The following is a 25,248-nucleotide window of genomic DNA, read 5'->3' on the forward strand; positions in this document are numbered from 1 at the left end:
GAGTTTCTAGACTTCCTATCTTGATTTGATGTAGGCTGCGACTAAACCTGCAACATACGTTAAAACAACGTCAATACAAAAGTATTGGCGAGTATACAAGTTTTGATTGAATAGCGTAAATGAAAAAGTGCTGCGAATTACCACATACATAAACGAGATACCTCAACACATATATATTAGACATATACTACCAGCTAAGTCTCTCGAGCTGCGATTGTGATTGCTATTCATCTTAACTAGACCCCATAGGGTTCTAGAGTACTATACTAGTTAAGGCGGGACCTCGCGAGTAAAAGTCCTAACACATATGTAACTAGCATCACATGTAAATATGCATAACAGTTATTCGCAAGTGATAAAAAGTTTGATTAATAATTCGTTTTGATAAAATTCGATTTGGTAGGAACGTATGTTACACCCAAAATGCGATAAAAAGGGTTCGAGTATACTCACAGTCGGTGCTCAACACAACTTGGTTGGATTGAAGGGAGCGCGTCTGAGATTAGCCTGATTACAGAACGATGGCGTAAGCGTTGAACAGTGCGTTAAATGGTGGCGAGTGAACCAGGTGTCGAATGGTAATCCGATCGGATGGCAATCCGATCGGATGGTCATTCGATCGGATGTCAATCCGTTCGGATGGTCATCCGATCGGATGGCCATTCGATTGGATTGACATTCGTTTGAGATTGATGTGTTTGTGTAGGATGGCTTTGAAGTTTTCGTTGTAGCATTTTGAGAATAGAGAAGTATCTCTACCTTTCAGGTCGATCGATCGAACGGTCGTTCGATCGGGTAGCAATCCAATTGGCGAGACATTTCTAGTGAGAACAAGTTCACAGCAGGATGTTCACTCGATCGGATGGCAATCCGATCGGATGGCAATCCGTCAGAACTGATGATCTTTGAAAATTATGAAAATGATTAAGTGTCGAAGTTCCAAATGTCAATTGATCAGATGGTCATTCGATCGGATAGCAATCCGATCGGACGGCAATCCGTTCGACATTCAGATCCTTGAATAGTTTGAAAATGTTTAAGTGTTGGAACCAAGTGCAATCCGATCGGATAGCAGTTCGACCGAATGGCAATCCGATCAGATGGCTATCCGATCGGACGGCAATTCGGCCCAACGAACGAGATTGTCTTGAACTTGATTATTTTGAAAGTTTGCGGTTTGATCGAGACGGTATGACAATGTATTAAACAATGGAATTCCACCAAGGCTAAATCATCAGATCGGATGGGAATCACCCCGTCTGATAAGTTAATTGTCCTTGACGGTTGTTCGTGTTCAACCTGTTAACCGGTCATCTCGTCGATAGAAATCAGTTCTCAAACTGACACTTTATTAGAGAATGAGTAGAAGGCCTGAACGAGCTCTGATTCTATCGGTTTTGAGTAAAAAGTTAAGAAAGCTTGAAGGAAGCTTGAAATACTTAGATTCAGCTTAGATCTAGGTGAGATTAGTGCTTACATGCCGTGGAATCCATTAGATCTGAACTATTCTTGATGAGATGAGGTCACACTTCCTTGTTCCTAATAACTCCATGATGACATCACCTTAGAACACCCCAAATCAGAGGATTTTACGGTGAAAAAGTGAGATTTGAGGTTGGAAAAGATGAAGGAGTGCGTGTAGATCATAGAAGTGTAAGATTTGAGGTAGAAACTTACAAGAATCGCGAGAAATCGAGAGAAAGTAGCCCCAAAGCGTGCTGGTCGAGTGAGAACTGTCACATCACTGTTCAAGTGGTGTGACAAGTGCTATTTATAGGTGAAGAGGAGAGAAGGTGATGGGGTGCCATGGATCGGATGGCAATCCGATTGGATGGCCATCCGATCGGATGGCCATCCGATCGGATGGCCATCCGATCGGATGGTCATTCGATTGGTGGTCTCCGGCGATTTGTGTTTCGATGTTTCGTTTTGTTCGTTGAGCGTTGCAATAGTTTGGTTACACATTTACATACCCGCATTCACATATTTATTTTAATTAGTCACAAAGGGTCGTATAAGTATCCATATTTCAAAGTCGGTGTTGCGATAATCGAGTTGCGCGTTTCGAACATGCGTGGCGTTGCGATACGTCACGGCTATCGAGGAGGGTAGAATAGGTCCTCACTCAACGTCATCGTGAGTGTTAATACGTGCGATGTGATGTGTTATAGCGATAAAGTATGCGAAAATACTGTGATGTAGCGATGTAAGCGACATAGTTACATTATGATCCGAATCTCTGGTGCTAGGCGTAACGAGTATAACGGGTAGTAACAACGCACGAACATGCGGGTTGTTAGAGTCTCCCCTGGTTTAGGGAATTTCGTCCCGTAATTATCCACAAGAAGGGTTGTGAGGATCGAGGCGAGTGGAAGTAGCGATTAAAAGCGTCAAAATAAGCGAGCCGTCGATCGAAATTCGACGAGCGAGAGTGTTGCGATGACTGGCGATGGCAGCGAGTAAGGAGATTTGTATCACAAAAGATGGCAACACACGAAAAGCGATCCAAAAGTGTTTTGAATTCTCGGAAAGTTGATTAATTCGAAAGGTTGGAGAAAAATTATTTATGAAAAATCTTCCCACAGTGCGGTGTGAAACTATTTCGATGTTCGCACCAGCGCTATAGGAGGAGTTTTATTAGGTTACTAAAAGGTTTTAGGGTGATTAAAACTCGTTTTACGAAATTTTCTCGTCACGCGGCATTAACTTGAGTCGATTGTCACACCAACGTTACAAGAAAATCTCGTTTTGTACAAAAAAAGTTTTTTTTAGAAAAAGTTTCTAGGAAAAGCTTTGTTTACACAAAGGTTTTAAATACATCAAAGATTTTAAATTTAAATTCGGCCCTGCATGGCACTTTCCCACGAAAGTTCGACAATATGGCTAAAACACTTATATATAGGAAGTACCAGCGGCGTATCCACCATGTTTTAGCCATATGGCTTCCGTCCCATGAGGCAGTGTCATATGTGTCGACATAGTACTGATAGATTTCGATTCCCTCGGTCCAAGCGAAAGATGGTTGGACCAAGTGTAAGAGAGAGGTTGAGCAAGCTGAGCGATGAAGTCGTTTACGAACTCAGTTCAGCGATACGAGCGAGTGCGATAAGCGATAAGCGGTACGTACCAATCGATAGCACAACACAAACATAATGAGCGAAGACATCGATGATAAGCGAAAAGCGATAAGCGACGAGCGATAGCGACAACCGTCGAGTGAGAAGCGACGGTCGATGTGTTGCAAGCGATGGGGTCATGCACATGACAAGCGATAGCGCGATGCACATAATAAGCGATTGAGCGAACACACAATAAGCGATTGAGATTGCGAGATAAATTCCAGCGATAATGCGATTGCGAGCGCGTTGACTTACGAAAAGTCTAGCGATTACACGCTTTGAGTTACGATTGATATTGTTACGCCTTGCGATGTAGCTTAGTGTGTCGAAAATAGATTCAATAGTATACTTGGTCTAATAACGTTCAACTTCTATGGAACTTTCTTCACAAGACGTTGGTTGGCATGGCGAAACACTTATATATGGGAAGTACCAGCGGCATATCCACCATGCTTCCACCACACGCCCCTGCCTCGTGAATAGGTGTCACACTGTGTCAACATGGTCAGACGCTTATATATAGGAAGTACCACCGGTGTATCCACCACGCTGAGTTTTGCGAGGTGATAGAGTTTCCCATTAATCCCAACTACTATATCTAACATACAATCATCCTAATTCACTTGCGTTTAGCGTCTGCGATTCGATTGCGATAGCGTTGCGATTGCGTTTCGGTTGGTCACCACAACATAAGCATAAATAAACATGCACAAGTAACACATAAGTAGCACACACACGTAAAACAATATCCAGAACGCATAATTCGGGTTGCGAATGCGATTGCGATGCGATAAGCGATAAAGCGATAAAACAAGCGATAAACAACGATTAAACTTCGATTATTAACAAGCACTCCACATAATACAACTAATGCTAGAAAATAAATAGGTTATCTACAACTCAAAGAAGTCAAAATAGTAGTTGAGCAAGGAGTGACAGATCGCAATTAGCAATCTTTTCTTCCTTTGACTTCAATGTTGCATTGACTTTGACTTTCAAAACACGGGGTGTTACAGAATTGGCCAGGACACAAAGCACTAAGCTGCTTGAAGCGTGCTATCAGACCAGCATTGTCATTCCCAACTTGTTTCAGATTCCAGAATTCATTCTCTAGTTTCTGAAGTTCGTGGGGAGGACAAAACTCGTCCTTCATCAACTTCTTCAAATTAGCCCAGGGTAAGGCATGGGCGACTTCACTCCCACGAGCGTTGCGCTCGGAAGTCCACCAATCGAGGGCTCTTGATCGGAACACATCCGTCGCATTGAGAGATCGAATGTTGTCGGGGCAACCGCTTTATAGAAACGTTAGCTCAATGGCATCGAACCATTGAAGCAAAGTTGTCGCACCATCTTCGCTTGTGAAGGTTAAGGGTTTGCAAGCCATAAACTGCTTAAAGGCGAACGTCAGTTTAGGTGTTTCCACCTTGGAGTCGATGGAGTCATTGGGGGTTTCAGTAACAGGTGGGGTTTGAATCTTGCTCACAATGTCAGGGATGACCTTGGCCACCTGCTCGGCCATGAACTCCATAAGTTCCTTCTTCGACATTGAGTCGTCGTTGTTGCTATTAGAACCCTTTTTCGAACCAGGTTTCGATCCAGACTTGGACTTCTTGGACAGACTGTGGGAAGACATCTAAAGAATCGAACGAGGAGTAGAGGATGAGCCTTGATCGTAATATAAAAAATAACGTTTTGCATGTATGAGCATGTAAGAATTCACATAACATGTACGATTCACATAATTTGCATGTATTTAACAAGTATTCACAAAGTATAAACACGTATGAATGCGTAAAGGAGTATAAATTAGTTTGTTCACGAGTATTATTATTGTTTTTTATTGCGAGAGACATGCGAATTGTGCATCGGCTTTAAAATAAACAAAGTAACAAGTATTTGAACACATGGAAATCGAGATAACATAAAAGAGAGGCTCGATAAAACATTGGAGTGTTTCGGGTTTAGAAACTTTGACTATTCCAAAGTGAATCGAAAGTCCTTTCGAATTAGGGAAACGTGCTTTGGCCTATAGGTAAAATACTATCGTCGAGAAGCGATTAATGGTATTTTACCCTTGCAGTTAATACACGTCCCTAATCGATTGAAAGATCGAAACTTTGGCGGGATTGAAAATGGAGGAATAGGACTAGTTGACAAGATGCGGGTTTCACCTCTAACTTGACAACGTCGTATCCTAAGTGTGGTTGGTACTCGTTGGGTCAAGAAAGTTAATTCCGACACTTTGACGAGGTCCACTAGAGTTTGAATTGGAAATTTACCATCAAAATGTGGATTTCACTCCTAACTTGATGGCGTGATTTCGTGCAAAATCGTATAAGCAGATTGAGAGTCGTTCACCAAATTATGGGTTTCACACCTATTTTGGTGAAGTCGTCTCGTTTGTATGATACGAGTGTCTTCAAGTCTTCAACGTGTATGTTGTGTAAATGTCTTAGGAAAGACATATTGTACGTATTAAGATAAAAGAAGAAGTAGAAGCAAATAGGAAGAATTAACAATTTAAACATGAATCAAGAATGGTCAAAGTATAGTACCTACTATAGACTAGGTTGAACATGGAAATTCTACCTAATTCCCTATAGTTATGGCTCTGATACCAATCTGGCGCACCCTAACCGATGGCGGAAACATCGGAGTGAGACGAAAACAAGATTGTTCGAGACTTTATAACACTATTTACGACAATATTTAAATAAAACTGATTTCATTTCATTTTACAACAATTCAAGTACAACGTGGAAAGGAAATACAACATTGTTTGTTACAAAATACAACAAGTTACAACAAACAGAAAATAGAACAATATAATCTAGATTTAAAGTAGGTATATAAGCATCCTCACTAAGCCCATTTTAGTATCATCATCAACCTGCAAATATGTTTAAAATACATGGTTCAATACAAAATTATTGGCAAGTATACAAGTTTAATACATAGAATAAGTATAAAAGATTTAAACGAATCCACATGACAAACTTAGTTATCAAGATTAACGTATAAACTGGTATGTGAATATTCAAGTCAATCCTCTTATTACCGCATAAAATGAATTTAACATGACCACAAGTCTACAGGCGGTGCGTTACTCCTATAGCGCTATACATGTTAAAGGGAGGCTCGTACGTAGTTAATGACAAGTTTATCACACAAAAGAATCATCCAGAATAAAGAATCAAGTATAATGAATTTAGCATGCATGCATTAGATTGCTTGTGCATTTTGTATAAAAGTCTAAGTGTAACTGTAACTGTGTAGGTTAATAGGTAAACATATTGCACCCAAAGTGTAAAATGGAGAAAGGGTGTTCAAGTATACTCACGGTTTTGCTAAGTCTTCTTAGTTAATTCCGTGAGCGAAGTATGGTTGATGTAGTACAGAAACGCCAAGGTTACCCTATCTCGCGAGCAAATAGTGGTGGACGTAGTATAGGAACACTAAGGTCACTCTACAGGGGATAAACGAAGGCATGAGTTTGTTGGAGTTTGAACGGAGGATTATGATATGAAATAAAGTACGTAGTATAGTATGAAAGTATAAATAAACAGAAAGTATATTTTGTCCGAGCACTTTTCACGATACTAAGTTTTCATGATTTTACGGGTCCTGGTTTGCCCAACAGAATCAGCAACAAGGAACGCGGAAACATAATACGGGGAAACCGAAACACAAACTGTTCGAACGAAAGACAGTTGGCACGATAGGCCTTTCGCGCGAGTGGGACCACCCTTTCCGCGAGAGGGACTGAATGGTGAACCGATCTTTGTTTGAACGTTTTAACTATTAATCAGTTATGTTCGTGAGTTTAGTTAAGTTATTTAGTTATAGTTTAGTATAATATTAGTCCAAAATGTTCATAGAATTCATAGAAGTTATGCATGGAGGTAATAACCTCGTTATAGTTCACCAAAGCACAAATCAGTTAACTTAGTTAACTAATCAGTTGGTCATGAATACAGAAATGGAAATTAACAGAATGTAAATATTAGCCAAACAATCGAACAAGGACAACCCAGTGTGCTAAAACGACATAGAAAGAATGAACTAAGTGTCGGAGGCTGAACGAGGTTAACTTGATCTAGGTCTAGGAGATTTTTTAGGTGTTTGTTTTACAAGTTCAAGTGAGGTGGTGGAACTAGATTGTAAGACGAGGCTTCCAAAGATCATACACTGATATTCCAGAGTCGTCTATATAGGAAATAGGGATCTGAATAATCATAAAACACTTAGAAATGTCGGAACGTAGTGAAACAGTCCCATTCAGACGACATGAGTTCTCTCTCGCGCGAAAGGATTAACCTTTCGTGCGAGTGGGCCCCTTTTCGGGCGATTGGTACTATTTCGAGATGAAAACAGCTCGGTTTTGGTTGAATTGTTCATTTTCTTAGCTGGAATTGACTCTAACATGAATCCACAGCTATGAACTTAGCTTGTGAGCTCAGAGAGTCTCTGATTCGGCCAAGTTTAAAATCAGAAAGTTTGTTTTTATAGAAAGTTAGAAGATTAACTTCACTTAATCTGCTTGGTCCTCACTATGGAGAGTTCTACTCAGATTTCCATGGCAGATCTGTTTAACCAAGTGGATTGTTGTGAAGAATCATGTGAAAACTTAGAAAATAGAAGAAATGTAGAAGAAATTAGGTGTTAGTGAGTTGTAAACTCGCTTAGAAAGTTGCTAGAACAAGCTCAAAAGAATTGCCTGAGTTCAGGTTTTTGAGAGAGAATTTGGAGTTGTGAAGGTTGGAAATGAAGTGGGTCAGTATTTATAGACTGAGGGTGAAGTTTAGGACGAGTTGATTACGGACGAATGGGGGATTTAGGACGAGAGGGTCCTCTCGTGCGAGAGGGACCAGTCCCTTTTGTTCAACATTTTAAGTTTGCGTAAATCGTCAGTTTTAAGCGTTTTAAACGTATAAGTGAAATGTACAAGAGTAGTGTATAAGTAAATGAATGTATAAGTGAATTTTGCATGCATAAACAAGTATGAATCTGCGTATAAATTGTATCAAATATGCATGTATCACGAATGTTTAACAAGTATTTACATATTATGAATAACACAAGTGTATAAAAGATCGAGTTTTCATAATGATTCAAGTCTCGGATTACAATGTTTGAAATGAAATACGAATACAAGGAGAATAGAAGTTTCTATAAATAGAACTATAATCAAACTTGCTAAATAAGGAAAGTTACAAAAAGCGAGGCGTTACATGGAGCTACTCAGGGAGGAAGAAGGCGGGTTCCTACCCAAATCGGTGTACTAAAATATTGGTACGCTACAACTCGCCGGAAATTGAATAGAGTCAACCATCTTAACCACTACAACTGGGTGTTTATAGAGAGAAAGAAAATGATAGGGTTGTTAGAATCTTCAGTGGTGTTGTGGTTGAGGCAGTTAGATGGAGGTGGTTGTTATGTTGTGGTGTCGATGTGGTGGTCTTGCAGCAGATAGATAGAGATAACGTGTAAGAAAGAAGCTTGCACATGGTTTTATTGAAGACTCGAATATTAATTTACGTTTTAAAATATGGTACTACTTTGAAAGTAAATTGAGAGAACTTTGAATTTAATAATGACTAAAATGTCATGTCACGAAATTATTTAAGAATGAAATAATTTTGAACTTTATTAAAATCTGAAGTTTGTAAATGCATTTAATTTAAAGCTGGCACATTTTTTGTTAATTTAAATATGTGCATTTAATTACTAAACAAAATTTAAAGAAAATTACATTTTTAGTTAAATTATACAGATAAAGATAAAGACTCCAATGCACCATTCTATGCTTCATCAACAATTTGACAAAATAAAAGTTGATTCTAAAGCAATGCTGCAAACCAGAATTGCAAGCATATCTTTGGCCATCACAAAAAGAAAAAAAAAATGGTTGTCTTTTCTTATAATCGTTCTTCTATTTTATGATAGCAAATATTTATATTATCAAAGTTGGGCCAATATTTATAGTAATTGACCTTCATGAGTTTTTCAATCTTGTCTATGTTGTCACATGTGTAACAATCAATATCCGACCCCATAAATTTTTGGCACATAATAATTATATGTTATGTAATATATTTCGACAACTTCTATGTATCAACATAAAAGATTCTAAAATAAGGTAAGAACATATGAATCACTTTTCAATCATTATAATCATTTGATGCACCCTCATACATACTTGATTACCTTCTTGACGTAAAGACCACCTTAACAACCAATTTCAAGATGTGAATGGCACACCTCATCTGCATACTCAACCCCACCCAATCCCCAGTGGTGGATTCAGAAATTATTTGCTGGGAGTGCGGATGAGCGGTTTAAGCATATTTTCAAGGGGTGCGGTCGGGTTTTTTGTTTAAAAAATACACTATTTGTTTTTCAAGGGGTGTGTCCACCCACCCAGGATTATACCTGGGTCCGCCCGTGCCCACCCCACCCCACCTTGTGTTGTCCACAATCATAGTCTTAACTATATGTGGTGAGGCTAACCCATGAAGATAAGTTCTTAAAACAATCTTTTAGTTTCTTTTCTTCTATAAATAGATCGTAACGATCTAGAAAAAATAGTTGAACGTGAAGGAAATTACATCGTTGGCACACATACTTTGCATGTGTGATAAATCCTTCACGTTCAACAGAAAGAAATGGTAGCTCATCATCTTAGCAACTGCTTTCGGTTCCTTTTAACGCCATGATCAAACATCCCCAACCTAGGGACACTTTTGTCGTCAAGTGATCCATAACCGGTCCAAAAGTAATAGGTTCATCTATCGTATAATGTATGGTTTTAATCTTCGGTAGCAGGTTATTAACATACTATTTTCAGTTTTTGTCAACCAAAATAATCAAATGAACTTAGAAATTAAGATCATTGTAGCTTTAAACACTATAACACGTCCTGAATTGTAAACACATGGGAATTTTTTTTGCATACGTAGATAAAACAAAGTAGCTTTTAAAGATTATATAAACACATATGGGAATTTTTTTTTCATACGTAGATAAAACAAAGTAGCTTTTAAAGGATTGTTGTGGATTCTCTATGGGTAAGTAGGGTGATGATAAAACGTTAACCGTCCCAACTGAGCGGTTTAACGGTAACCTGAAAGGAGACATGTAAATCGAATTGGCTTGGTTAACCATATTTATATATTTATTTTTCATTTTTTGGAACATACAAATATAAATTGATATATTCTCAGACTGGACTCTTAGCACATGGTAAATATTACCATCCAAACACTGGACTTTTAAAGAGTGACTTATTGTATAGCACATAATAGGTACACGAGTCTCATAGACCACATGAAAGAAACAAAAATTCTTAAGGAATTAGAAAAAAAAGGGTAGTTGCACGGTACCCCCGACCGTGGAAATGGATAACCACTTCCCAATCTAGCGGCCTGACAGCGCTGTCTGGCAGTTAATACCCTGCCAACCCTAGGGGTTCAAAGAGCCTAGGGTTGCCAAGTTTTGAACCCAAGACCTCAAGTTTAAGGAATTAGAAGTGGCATGCAAAATTCTGTAAACATTCATTTTGGTTACAAGAGGATAATTCTTAGGTCACCTGGTGAATCTAATGGTCTTCTCTTTGGTATCCACCAAAGACTTAACTCGAAACTGCAAAGCTTTATAGCATTTACCATGAAACGAAATTGATTCATGTCATTGGGGACAAGGAGAAGTTGATTTTCAGTTGTGAAAAGAAACGTTAACTCAGGCTCTGATATTTGAAGTGGCGATGGTGATGATGCCGTTTGAGATAATCAAAGCCATCTAGATTGAAGCTTTGAGGATGAGTACAAGAAGAGAAAAAAAATTATTAGCCAAAGAAAGATCAAAACGAGAAGTGAAGACCCAATACAGTCGATAAAGCTCATAAATCGAATGATAAAAAGAAAAATCGTTATAAGATTAATGAAATTAACTAACAAAATTTTCAAAAATATAATTATCTATCTTGATAACACACCTATGTCCGAACGAAGTATATGAGGGAAGAAACACAAATTAAAACATCCGTCAATATAAGTCCTACTACATCAAAAACAAATTTTGGAGCAAACAATCCCCATACCTGCAGAGAGAGATAGAGATGAAGCAGTCAAATAACTATGTTACCTGTGCATTTTGACTTTTGGGTCAAAGTTATTGTTTTCTAAAGTCAAAATGGACTTGGATTTCGTCACAAATTTAGCGCCAACGTTTTCAAATCGTTGTATAGTGACGGTAAAAAGATTTGAAAAACTTTCAACAATTTATATCTCAACTCTAAAGTGGCAAATTTGTCGACGTAACCTGTAAGGTCAAACTGTATTTTATCTACGGGTGTGAGTTTATGACATGACACAAACCTAACACAAGATACACATGTTTGGGTTTAGTCTAAACACGTTCAGATCGAACCCGAGAGCAGGTTTGGCTAAACGGGTTGGACTCAGGTTAACCTGGCGGTTGACCCGTGTAACCCTATATATTTATAATCATTTTTAAATGTGTTTTTAAAAGCAAAAACAGATATTGGCATCAATGTTTATAAAGTTAAACCTACATGTTATTTTATTTATTTGTTGTAAATTTGTAATTTTAAGTACTAATATGCACATAATTATTAAAAAAAATTCTGGTTTAAATGGGTCGTGTTCGTGCCAACCCATGAACATTCATGTCATGTTCGGGTTTACACGCCCAATATGATTTTCGGTTCCGTGCTTGTTTGACCCGCCACCCATGGGCAACACCCGTTTAGCACTCCTAAATTTATCAGCATACCATCAAATGCCGTCTTTGGATCATGACACAGAGAACAGTGAAAGAGGTTGTAACAGCCATGATAAGCCCGTATATCAGATAAACCTGTACCAGAAGGATTAAAGAACTATTATTAAATAAATGCAGGTTTACAATAGGGTAATTAAAAAGGATAAAATTAAAGTAAAAATAACCTGAAATAGCTGGATTATAGATTCCCTTGTCTGCTTAGCTTTGTTAAACGAGTGTCGATATGCAACAAGAAATGGTAGTCCAAGAGTTGGAAGAATATGAGAAAAGCCATATGTCTCGATTGTTAGAAGGATTGCTTGGGGCATTATAGTAAATTCATCAAACCTGAAAATAGAAAAAAAAAATAAAAAATACAAGCCAATATAGAAAATAAATCAGGTATTAAGTAAGTGTTAACAAAAGTAGATGAAAAAGGACTAACCCAATGAATGCAGCAGCATACCGAAGGCCATCAAAAGCGCACCTAAAGATTAACAAGCTTCAGTCAGTTTTCGTTACTTATAGGTGGCAAAACGGGCGGGTTGGGTGATGGATTTTGGTCCAAACGGGTTGCTTTAGTTACGAGTCAAAATGGGTTGACCCACAAACCTTTTCGTCCATTCTTATAAATATTTAAAACTGCCTACAAAACTATATTATTACAATAATAATAATAATCTTTTTTAAATGCAACTTCAGAATCATACATTTGGAGACTTTAAAACCTATTCAACCCACTTGACCCATTTCCCTTTTGGCTAAACTTGTAAATTTGACCTGTTGGATAAACCATAACTCATATCAGCAGTTCTTATATTCTCAAAGAAAACCAAATATCTATCTATATAATAATATCTTAAAAAGCAAAGGCCACCGACCAAAAACACCCCTACACTTTTAAGTTTTTTCACTTCACACCCTCTAACTTTTGACATGAAACACTTTTAACCCCAATCTTTAAGTAAGTTACACATTCACTTCTAACTTTTGGTAATTGACAACTTTGACCCTCCAACCTTTTCTACTTAATTGTTACGCATTTAACGAAGTCACCAACGCGACGTTGCCGCCGCAGCGTGCAGCACGGGTCAAAATTCTAGTTTTATAACAAAAAAAGACTTCTAAGAATCATGGACTTTAATAATTTATATAATGGCTTACCAATGACCAGTACAAAAGAAAAGACATGATGCTAAAAAGCTCCACTGTGTAACAGAAGAAGAATAGCTAGCTAACAGACCGGTTGAACCATTCTTATAATCCTGGTCCAGACCTCTTAACCTCGATATCAGCCAGCCTACATCAAGTTGAAACTTTTAGTTTAACGGTTACCAAAAGAAAAAATTCTTGAACTCCGTGCCAGGGTTACCTCCAATAACTGATGCCAAAGCAACCCAGGGTCCTTGTTTCCCGGACAAGATGATGAGAGTGGAACTCCATACAGATAACATACCAACTGCTTTCATCAATGTTGTTTCTTCCCACTTTGAAGTTTTCTCTTCTTCAAAAAACTGAACAACCGAAAGGAACAACAGTTGTGCAATACCGATAACATATATAGCACGAGGAATCAAACTGCCTTTAATCCCATCAAATATGGGCGGTGTCATATGTGATAAGCTACTACTTCCTAAGGTCAAATGCAACGCAACTAGAATATAGCTAAGTATGCTTCCAGTGATGACAAATTTCAAAAGCCAGTTACAAGAGCTGCTAGAAATGCTTTTGTACAGCAGGTATGCCAATATGATCAAAGGCAGTATTGGCAATATGTCAGCTACATACACCCAACTACGGAACTCTGATGATACTTCAGGGGAACCTTGCTTTGATAGCCCTAGTTCAATTGTAAATCTCAAGATGGAGATCAAGAAAACAAGGGCAGCAGCCTGTAAACAACAAAAAGTCAAGTGAGAAAATATTCCACATAATATTTGACAAGAAAAAACTAAAGGTGAAAATATGGGCAGGTCGTTGAGTAACAGGTCAAAACGGGTAACTTTTTGTATGGGTCGAGTCATAGTTGTTAAAAGCCATCGCCTCTTGCGCCTAGGCCCAATTTCCTAGCAAGGCGCTTTAATTCTCCAGGTGATGGTTCATGCGCATATTCCAGCGAGATTCCTAGATTCTGGACAGTTTCCGGCCAAATTCTGGCAAGATTCCAGCTAGATTTCTATTTTATCTAACGAAAACTATTTTTCTACACTAATAAACTAGCATTTATAACTTTTGGTACTAAATAGACGATATAAAATGTTATATGATAGCTTTAGTTTTATTTTATTTGAAGAATCGTATTAATTTTCTATTATATAAAAATGTTTCAAGTTTTTTTGCTGTGCGCTTTTTTTTCTCAGACCCACGCTTTTTTTGCGCCTTGCGGCTAGGCCCCAGGCGAGACCTATGCGCCTAACGCCTTTAATAACTATGGGTCGAGTTGGGGTGACCAGAAACACCTTTTCTCCCAAATGATTTAATAAATAGCGCACCAAATATGATTTAAAAACTATAATAGCTCAATAATACAATTTAGGAGGGTTTATAATTCTTATGCACTATGTTTTGCTTTCTACCCATTTGACACTTTGGTCAACTTTCTACCCAAGATAATATATTTAATCTTGAGCTAATTTATTTAGATATAAAACATAAACTGTATTATGTACTAGTAAACAGATCAACATTCCCAGCTTTCTCTATATATAAGGTAGGGATCCTAAGAGAAGAGCATCCTATTTGAGAAACTTGTGAAGCATTCTACACCACACATTTCTCTAAGCCAATTTTTTTTTTTTTTTTGCATATATACATATATGTATATTGTCAATTTTGAATTATACACATATGTATATAGTCAACTTTGAATATATATTGTGTATATTATAAAAAAAATATATATCCTTAACCTAAGTGTAGGAAACCGGGTCAAACAAATGCCGATTGAGCTCATTCCAGCAGCATTGCAACCGGCTCATTGAACAATAACCAAATCTCTAAACCCTAAGGCTAAACCCTATGCTAAAACCTAAAAACTAAACCCTAAACCCTAAAGCTAAACCCTAAATACTAATGCTAAACACTAAAACTAACCCCGAATGCTAAACCCTATATACTAATGCTAAACCCTAAACCCTAAAACTAAAACTAAAACTAAATCATTCACCTCAATCATAGATGTAAACCCTAAAACTAAAACTAAATCATTCACCTCAATCATAGATGTACGATACTTATTTTTCAATTTTTAACACGTATATACATATATGTATAGTTAAAAGATTGACAATATACACGTGTATAAATCCCTTAAAAAAACAAAAAACTTAATAGAAAAAGCTCCCAACTTTTCCAAACAAAAATAATTTTTTTTTTTTTTTGCTTAGGGAAAATGTGTGGGCCAGAATGCTTCTCAAGTTTCTCAATTAGCCTAGTACTTACTTCTCACATGATCCTAACCCTATATATATAAAGAGCATATGTTATCTCGAGTACTTACCTCAGGTATCATCTTTTTAGTCATGATTGAACGGTGTAATCCGAGCATGGCAATAGAGGCCAAAAGAAAACTTGTCATTTTTCCTTCTTCCACTGTCTTAGATAAAAACAAAATATCAGGAAATGACTCAACCGTCAGTAAAAGAAAGCACAAAAGTTGCAAAAAGAAAAGTCACAATCAGCACTTACATATGTAACTATTCGATAAGAAGCTACATGCGCGTGCAGCCACTATAGTACAACTAACAACCAACCCGAATGAAACCGTATTAATTTCCTGGTAGGGGAAATCGGCTATATACATGTCATCCACGCGCTTGATGACAAGTAAATGGATGAATATGGATGTCAATAAAATGCCAAAACCAATACCCATCATCCTTAAATCAAATTCTGTGAACTTGGTTCGTGACAGCTCAGCAACACTTGCCAAAAAATTAGAATATAAATCTATTTGCTTTTTCAGAGCATCAAATGATGATACATCATCATGCAAGGAATCCGTTGACCAGTTGACTGCCTGAGAATACATCTCTTGTACATGCTTCAAATCATCAATGGAGAATCCTATAACTGATGAATCTGTATAGACATCTATGTATTTCTTCACCTACATGTGAAACTGAATATCAGAAAGGAGAAATATCCTTCTTATAACTCATGTGGGAACAGGAAACGAGCCGTTAAAGATGTATGTAGTTACCTGCCAAGAATTGACACACAATACTTTGGCATAATTGTGCATCCATTCTTCCATTTTTAATTGACTGCGGCTACTGCTCGTATCATAGCTTTCAAGATTCCATGTACCGGCAGCTAAAGCATACAACATTGGATTAACTCGGCCGATGCTGTTAAGAAAAATCTACAGTGTCACATAATTCAAAATAAAAAATCCAGGGTATACAACACATACACTTGTAAATACAAAAAAAGGATGTGTGTAACACACCTTCCAAAAGGAAACGGGATTCCAAGCAATGCCGACACTGTTGCTGCAAAATCAAGCTGCAGATGAACTTAAGTGAGGTTGCCCAATTACTGAAACTCAAAATCATTATAAGAACAAACAATATATCACATGCCGAAATAGACCACTGACCTGTTCAATAGAACTAACGCACACCTTTCTTCCGTCCTGTGAATACAATAAAAAAATTATCATACAAGTAGCAACAGCAGTTGAAAAGGTAATAGTAATGCTGACAAAAATAATTAGCAAACAAATACTTTATAATTTATATGTTTGCGTACCAGATCTAGTTTACAAGATGAGGTGTCATACTCTGATGGAACGGGAAATGAAGGCTTTTTCAAGTGCATTGCAAAGATTGATGTTTCAACCTGCATTATGACACTGTTTAGATTGGCATAAACTATGAGCTTAGGAGTATTCCGAGTAGATACCTCTTCAGGGGACCCACCACCATGATCACCGTTCACTGTTTGTCCATGATCACCCATAACAAGAAGTAAAGTATTTTCATGCAGACCACCCTTATCAGATTGGTTCTGCAGCACTTCAACAACTTTCTGAAGTAGAATGTTGGCATCAAGTATCAAGTTCATCACCACAATAAACAAACAAATAATGATTTAACGGATAATTTCATACATCTTCAAAATTTGGTAAATATCATATTTACCCAACATAAAATCATCATATCAGATGTACCCATTTCCAGAATTATGACATTATTTTACGCCCTTCCCTAAAATTTGCATCAGGACATAAGAGTTTAGAGTGCAAAGAGAAGGGTACAATGGTCATATATAAATTGTAGAGTAAACTGCAATTTTACCCCCTGAGGTTAGGGGTCATTGGCATGTCTACCCCCCCTAAGGAAATAATTGCAATTTTACACCCCACTGTTCACCCTTATGTCGCAACCTTACCCCCCGGCGTCAGTCAACAGTTAGTTGACTGTTATAGGCAGGGGTATTTTAGTAATCTTACCCTATATTTATTATTATTATTATTTATTTATTTATAAAGTCTGCTTTTCAAGCACACCACTCAAGAACAAGAATTCAACACTCAAATGATTCCATCTTTGTTCACTAGTCATCACAGATTGTTTTACAATGAAGAATTGAAAGAAATTGATTACAATGAACTCTCACAACTAAAGCTTATAACAGCCCCAACTTTTCAAGCACACCACCATCATCACCCCACCTCCACCACCACCACATCACCATGGCTCCGCACCACCATGGCCACCGCACCTGGTACAGATTTCTCTGCTTCTCTCTCTCTCCCCCACCGCAACCACCCACCCCCTTCTTCCTTCAATCCACAAGAACAGATCTGAATCCGAATAGATCTGTTTGTGTGTATGAAATTGGGCAATTGTGAGTTAGATGGCTCAATTGTCTGAACCTCAAGGCTCTTCTAAAGCTTTTCAACAAAGGGGTTTTCGTCTTCAAGCTCCACTGGTGAGTTTACATATAGTTTTTGTGTTTAGATGAAACCCAGATGAAATTGTTGTGACATGAGTGATTTTTCTTGAATTTTTTGTCAATTGGGTGTGATATAGGTTGTGGGTTTTGTTTCTTTACGGAATCTGTTGGTTTATGAGTGGCAATTAGAGATGTGTTTAGATGAAATTGATTTAATATTTGAAGAAATGTTTGCATTACTTACATCTGGTTAAAAGTTGATATATCAATACGTTTTGAAAGTTGATTCATTTTGAAAGAGCACTTTTTGGAAGTAGAAGTCAAACTTACCATAATTCTCATTCTGAGCAGCAATCGCCTTCTTTGAGGACTTATGTTGCTGATAACAGCAAGAGGTAGAGAGCTAGTCTCGTGTTTGCCATACCACTTTCTTTGACTATACTTTTGTAGAGGAATTTAAGAATTTGTAACCTGTGCTACATACATTATATGTTTGCTCCTCGTTTTGAATAGGAAATCCATATTACTATCTTTCGTTTTAACCAAGACGAATAACCCATTGATGCTGGTGAACATTGCCAGATATAACAATACATTTTGAAAGTTGATTCATTGTCTTGTAACCATTTCCGATGATAATAAAGTTTATTGCTGAATGTTTGCAGCAGGTGATTATGAAGTTACCATATTCAGGTGGAGTCGGTTTCTTGCTACTGCAGAGTTGACGCCGGTTTAAAAACGGTAGCTGGAGCTCGATGGTGGGTGGTCGAGGCTGATGGTGGTGGAGGTGGGTGGTGGCGGCGGCTGATGGTGGTGGGGGGTGGGTGGTGGCGGCTGATGGTGGGGGGTAATTGTGCGACATAACAAGAACGTTGGGGGGTAATATTAAAGGGCAATATAGTCATTTCACATTATTCCTTAGGGGGGGTAGACATGCCAATGACCCCTAACCTCGGGGGTAAAATTGCAGTTTACTCTAAATTGTAAGTATGTTGAATGTTAGATTATAAACTTAATTATGTATGTTTATTATGTATTTTAGGATAAATTAAACTTATAATTATGCGTGTATGTAAGAATATTAGGGAAGGGTTACGTCGGTTGGCAGACACCGTTTCATAATGACGGTTACTCCCGCCAATTGCAACCGTTCATCATAATGTATATAAGTGAGACCTCCTGTAACAATGGAGATCACCAAGACAATTTCATTTCCTTTTGAATTGTCCAGAATCGTTTTTCTTGTTGTTCCCATATTTCATACCTTGTTTTGTGTGTTTAATCATAACGTAATGAAAACCAATTCTTCGAACACCGGTAATGCTTCCGCTGATATGAAACCGGATGTCCAACATAGTGGTATCAGAGCCACGGTGGGAAATCGAAGAAAATCGATAGATATTATACGATTCCGGGCACAACCGGATGAAGAACAAAAACAGAGGATACGAAGTAAGAGGGACAGATTCAATGGATGGTGTTATTACTGTCATGAAACCAGTCACCGAATCGGTTCGTGCAAAACAAAAGAAAACGATGGAGCGACAAAATTAATCCGGTATGCAATCAACACCGGAATTCAACGAACGAGGGCAGAGTACGATTATTTCGAAGAACTGATCGTCGCCGGCACAGAACATGGATTATGGACAGATTTATGGCATGTAAGTACAGCGTTTAAGCACCATGATGTGGGTAATTTAAATGTTTTTAAACGAATACGAAATTCGTGTGGAGTAGAGACTAGAATAGGGGAAGATGAATTTTTAGTGGGTGTTGTAGAGATTCAAACAGGGAGTGAAACCATGCGAATTCAAAGCGTGTTTTACATCCCAGAATTGAATCGAAATATGTTAAGTATGGATCAACTAATACTGCAAGGTTACACTGTCAAAATCAATGATGATAAGTGGCAGATATACCCAATGTTTACTACCCCTGTTTTCAGTACTAAGAATAAAAGAACGGGTCTCACTAAAGACGATGAAATAAATGAAAGACGAAAGAAGATGCGATTGGAACAAGATGTTCCAATAATGAATTACGTCTGCAAGAAGAACCGTGGAATAGCGAACGGAATCGATAAGGATTCCCAGAATTTAAAGAACGGACAAGTAAGTGTCCCAAGTTCCAGCCATGTAAGGGCTGAAGACGGTTATGATGAGGGCCGTAGTATTCACGCAGACGGGGAACCATTCAAGAGTACCATACGGGGAAAAGATGAAGTATCAAGCGTGAATTTCGCAACACGTGCAGATGACGAAGAAGACGTTCGTTCGAAGGAAGATGAATCAGGAATGAAAGACAAACAAAAACGTAATGCAGGGTATAAGATTATGTCGACCAACGACCGCAGGGCAGTAGTGGAAAACGATATGGGTTATGAATATGATGTTGGTGAACTGATGAGGACATTGTATGCCATGTATCTGAACATGTTAGTCTATTATTACAAGTTCAAGGCTGTGCAAGGAAAAGTCATAGATAAGGAAATGGTGGAACAAGACAAAGGCTCATCGGATCTCTGCCATGAAAGAAGGAAAAGGGACGGAGATATTCAAGATGAAGAGACGATCCATCACTATGCTTACTTTGCCGGTAATGACTGGAAAGGGATGAAGACGATGAAGGCAAAACGACCCGGAGTGTCCTCATACATGCTTCTAAACATAATCAAGTTTAGGGGAGTATGTTAGATTATAAACTTAATTATGTATGTTTATTATGTATTTTAGGATAAATTAAACTTATAATTATGCGTGTATGTAAGAATATTAGGGAAGGGTTACGTCGGTTGGCAGACACCGTTTCATAATGACGGTTACTCCCGCCAATTGCAACCGTTCATCATAATGTATATAAGTGAGACCTCCTGTAACAATGGAGATCACCAAGACAATTTCATTTCCTTTTGAATTGTCCAGAATCGTTTTTCTTGTTGTTCCCATATTTCATACCTTGTTTTGTGTGTTTAATCATAACGTAATGAAAACCAATTCTTCGAACACCGGTAATGCTTCCGCTGATATGAAACCGGATGTCCAACATTGAATGGGTATGTTTGAAATTAATTTTTTTTTTTTTTTTGGTTGCGTAAATATGATAGTTTGCAAGTTTCCAGGAATATATATGAACTGGTCTATAATTTATGTAACCTTGCAGAAGTAATATTTGTAGACAATAAGACATACCTCTAACTGTTCATTATACTGTTGCAGTTTATCAATCATTTGAACTGAATCAACACCAAATATATGACCAGCATGATCCTGAGTGAACAAAACAAGTCAGCACCATGCTTATTGTCATACCATTACAAAAAAGATTAGCCTGTCTATATGGGTATGTCACATACTTTGAAAGACTAAGGGTATGTTTGGCATGGAGCTTCTAGCTTTAAGCTTTTTTAAAAAAAAAAAAGCTCCTACTCAATAAAAAGCCTTGTTTGGTTGAAGGAGCCTGAAGCTTTTAGGTTAGGAGCTTGGAGCTTTTATTTGAACGCTCCTACTAGTAGCGTTTAGAAGGAGCTACAGGCTTTTAGGGAAAAATGACTATTTTAACCTCTAAAGATAATTAACTTTTTAATGCACAAACTTTTTAAATTTTTAGTTATGTCCATTTTTGTCATTTTATACATTTTATTAAAAGCTCCAGCTACTCTGCCAAACACCAAATATATCTAAAAAGCTACAGCCACCAGCTACTTTTGCGAAACATACCCTAAAGAAACCTTGTTTCGCAATTGAGAGACTTACCACGCCAAGAAAATGTGCTATAAGAACATCCCAATCATCATCATACAAGGCTGGAATTAAGTGTTTGATGCAACCATTATCTACCTGGTAAATAAATGATGTTAAGCACCAATAAGTGTGAAATGCAGGAACGTATTAATTAATTAAACCATGTTTAAAAAGGATACCGTGTCCAGGTCTTTAACATTAAAAGAGGGGTATGGATACGACTTATTAAAGTGATGAGGAAACAGCTGTGTCCAAGTATCATCTCCCATCATCACTACGCGTTTTCCATTTTGAACAAGCTGTAAATAGAAGATATATTAAACCCATACAAACAAAGGTCAGAAACAGAGAGAAATAGAATACAATACAATACACCTCAACTTCATAATCGAATCAAACCTGATGTATGAGGTTGTCTTCCACAATTGCAGGGGCGCCAAAGCTATTCCCTATATCAATAAAAGTCGGAAGGCCACCCGTGGTCAAACCCTGCATCATGATACAAGTCCAATTCAAACTCTACTCTCACTACTCCTCATCCATTCCTAACAACTATTATGTGAATATGTGCTAACCTTCAAACGCTGCAAACTTGTTGTAGGTGGATCTGCAATAGCTTTGAAAATTCTAGCACCTGATTCAGATGCAAGTTTATGTAGCACTTGCAGCTTGTCCATCCATGGTTTTTTCTCTGTAAGTAACGTTCACACTTATAACCCATTGCAGCATTTTCTTCGTTTGGTTTGGTTTAGTTTGATTTGATCAAGTTGTTAAGTAGTCATAACATTCTCTGCAGGGACGGAGCTTAGGGGAAACCCGGGGGTGCACCAGCCCACCGAATGTTTCGGTTACAAGTGTAAAATTTTCGATTTTTCGTCCGAAAATTTTAAAATTAAAAAAGATCGTCCGCCAATTATTTTGCCTAAATATTTATACCCCCCCCCACACCCGAACTTTTAGTCAATCTCCGCCACCGATTCTCTGTTTTGTCTAACCCTAGTACTAAGTTACGATCAAAAGCATACTGTAAAAACCCTAAATTTTCATTTTAGGCTGATTGCAAATCGAAGTTAACAAACAAAAGTAAGTTACCTTGGAAGAAAGTACTGGGAGCGACAAAATCAAATCTAAAATACAAAATGAGGAGACGTGAGTATTATTAATTAACAACAGTGTGAGAAAGTGAGAGAGGAAACGTGCCTGAGAGCATCGAGAAGGATGATAACAATACGATCAACGGCAGGTTTAGTCCAACAAGTATGATTTTGATGAGGACAAGGAGATTGGGAGACATGTGAACAGTGACTATAGTGAGGAAGTTCTGTTCGTGTGAGAAGAAAACCGCTGGTGAAGAGTAGTATGGCGATACAGTGAACAAATAAGAGGAAGAAGAAGACGGTGAAAGCCGATCTCCGGTCACCCCAACACCACCCTGTTACTGCCATTCCGATGTGGAGAAGGATTTAATTTTTTTTTTTTTTTACCCATTAGCCATTTAACATGTAGAATTTCGAGTAAATTACAAGTTTTGTGCTTTATTTTTGTATCAAATTGCAGGCGGTATCATTTGTCTTTAAATTTGACAAGTTTTGTCCTTGACGTTTGACGTGATGTCGTGGTCACAATCAAATTTAATCCAATTACTACTAAATAGTTAGTGACAAGTGGGTATCGAACACAGGGAGTTTGTTGAATATGTGTTATTTAAAGTGTTATCTAAGTTAACTAAAATTAAACTAAATGCAAGTAAAGTAATTGTCAAGAGTTGATTTGAGTGAATTGGTTTCAAAACTAAAATTACTATTATGATTGCAAAATGTAAGTGTTGGTTGTAAACAAATTAGAGACAAATGACCATCCTAGATTTCCGGTTTCAATTGACATTCATGTTATCATTCCACTAGAAAGAACTACATAGACATAGCTCATGTGTATGAAAGGAAACTAAGTACTCAGATTCCTAGAACGTGAGGTTATTACCCGATGATCAATCAACCCTTACCCAAGCCTAACTATACCCATAATATCTCGATTGCCAACGGCACCAAGAACGTATGGTTTCTAATTAGTTCAACGCAAGAATTAACAAGTTACTAACAAGCAATCACACACCATAACAACAAACCATTAAGATAAAGATTGTTATTCTAGAAATTAGGAAAACAAACATGAAATGTCTCAAACAAACCTTCAATCCAGGATGATCACAAAATGTTTAGCCACTCATAGCTTGAACAAACATCATAAACCAAGTTTTAATCTTTAAACAAGTTAAGAACATGAAAAACAATGATAGAGATAGTCTTCAAGCTCCAAAAGTTAGCCAAAATTCGTCCCCAAAGTGTGTGTAACCGATTAGGAATGATAAGTACTCAAAAGACATCATAAAATACCAATAAATGGGGCAGTTACAACTTTTACGCAGGTCAAAGTCGTAACCTACGGCTCCTGCCGTAGGCTACGGGGTCAATAAAACTCTTACGGTGAGCCAAAACTGAGCTACGGTGGACCAGAAGACCCAGTGAGGGCCGTAACCTACGGCCAGAGCCGTAGGCTACGGCGGCGCCAGGTTTCGTTTTCTTGTTTTCTTCATAACTTTCTCGTTTCAACTCCGTTTTCTTCGCCGTTTTCGCCCACGTTCTCGTAATTTCATCCTCTATCATGTGTTATTCTTAGTTCTTCAATTCCAAAATTTTATTTTTTCATTGATGCTCCAAATTCCTTCCCTTTTAAGCTCAATTTGCACCTACACGTCCAAACAACTAGTAGTTACCAATTTCAAACAATTAAACGTGTAAAGCATGAGATTTTAATTTTTTTTAAGGCACTTAAGGGTTGTCCTACGGACCACCCGTCACATCCCCACACTTACCCGTTGCTTGTCCCAAGCAACCCATTCAAAAACCATTTCAAAACCACAAGCGATCAACATGCAAACCAAGCTAAAATGTATCGTCCTTTTACTAACTTTTTATCATACCACAAGACACACCCCTCACAACAACTCTCGGTGACAAGAAATATTAGCACATTATGCTAAAACACTCAATGCACGTGTGTGATTGTGCGACAATACGCTTGTATACAAATCAAATCTCCTCCTATCAAATATTTAGCATGCTTATGAATCAAAAGGACATTCGGGTTGTAACGGGGCTATGTGTAAAGGTAGAAAATAGTGGGAGTGTGAAAGTAGCTCATTGATTCGACCCGGTTTTTATTTCTACTACTAAACAAAGCAAACATCAACTATATACACGGCTTCATCAACATTTTCAACTACTATTGCAACTAAATCCTTGCTTTTGTATTTTTCTCATATTTTTTTTTCTTTTTTTTCTTTCTTCTTCTTCTTTTTTTTTTTGAGCATAGAACTCAACAATATATACAAGAACATCAACAATCACAAACTAAATTCCTAAACCGGGTCGTCTCAATAGGTAAAGTTTTTGTAAGAACTAGGTTTGGGTCACAACCGAATGGTATAAGGCTCGAACATGGCTTTCTAAAGACAAAACCCCCACCCCTCACAATACCAAGCTCATATACGTAACGTATGAGGTCCAACCCCCAATTCCCACACTCTCACACATCTAGACGAGGCTACCTAAAAGTCCCCTATCATTTTCACAAGCATGCTAATCCTAGGCTTCAACAAGAATTCGTACACAAGTTCTATTAACACAATACACACACCGCCACTC

At 37.7% G+C, this 25,248-nt stretch overlaps 1 protein-coding gene across 1 annotated transcript; it reads right to left on the reverse strand.

The window, feature by feature from the left end:
- Positions 1-11,049: 11,049 nt before the first annotated feature.
- LOC110920656 (GPI ethanolamine phosphate transferase 3) lies at positions 11,050-23,019 on the reverse strand. The gene is made up of 20 exons (XM_022164841.2): positions 22,745-23,019; positions 22,637-22,671; positions 22,120-22,235; positions 21,944-22,033; positions 21,724-21,843; positions 21,557-21,640; positions 20,993-21,070; positions 16,806-16,931; positions 16,653-16,742; positions 16,501-16,536; positions 16,351-16,406; positions 16,102-16,249; positions 15,588-16,008; positions 15,400-15,491; positions 13,273-13,792; positions 13,065-13,200; positions 12,346-12,387; positions 12,086-12,248; positions 11,913-11,996; positions 11,050-11,217 (listed from the first exon to the last, which is right to left on the reverse strand). Exons 1-20 carry the CDS (start codon positions 22,987-22,989, stop codon positions 11,113-11,115), a joined length of 2,787 nt encoding a protein of 928 aa, XP_022020533.1. The 5' UTR covers positions 22,990-23,019; the 3' UTR covers positions 11,050-11,112.
- Between the last annotated feature and the right edge of the window lie 2,229 nt (positions 23,020-25,248).

The sequence above is a fragment of the Helianthus annuus genome, chromosome 17, assembly GCF_002127325.2.
Source record: "Helianthus annuus cultivar XRQ/B chromosome 17, HanXRQr2.0-SUNRISE, whole genome shotgun sequence".
NCBI lineage: Eukaryota > Viridiplantae > Streptophyta > Magnoliopsida > Asterales > Asteraceae > Helianthus > Helianthus annuus.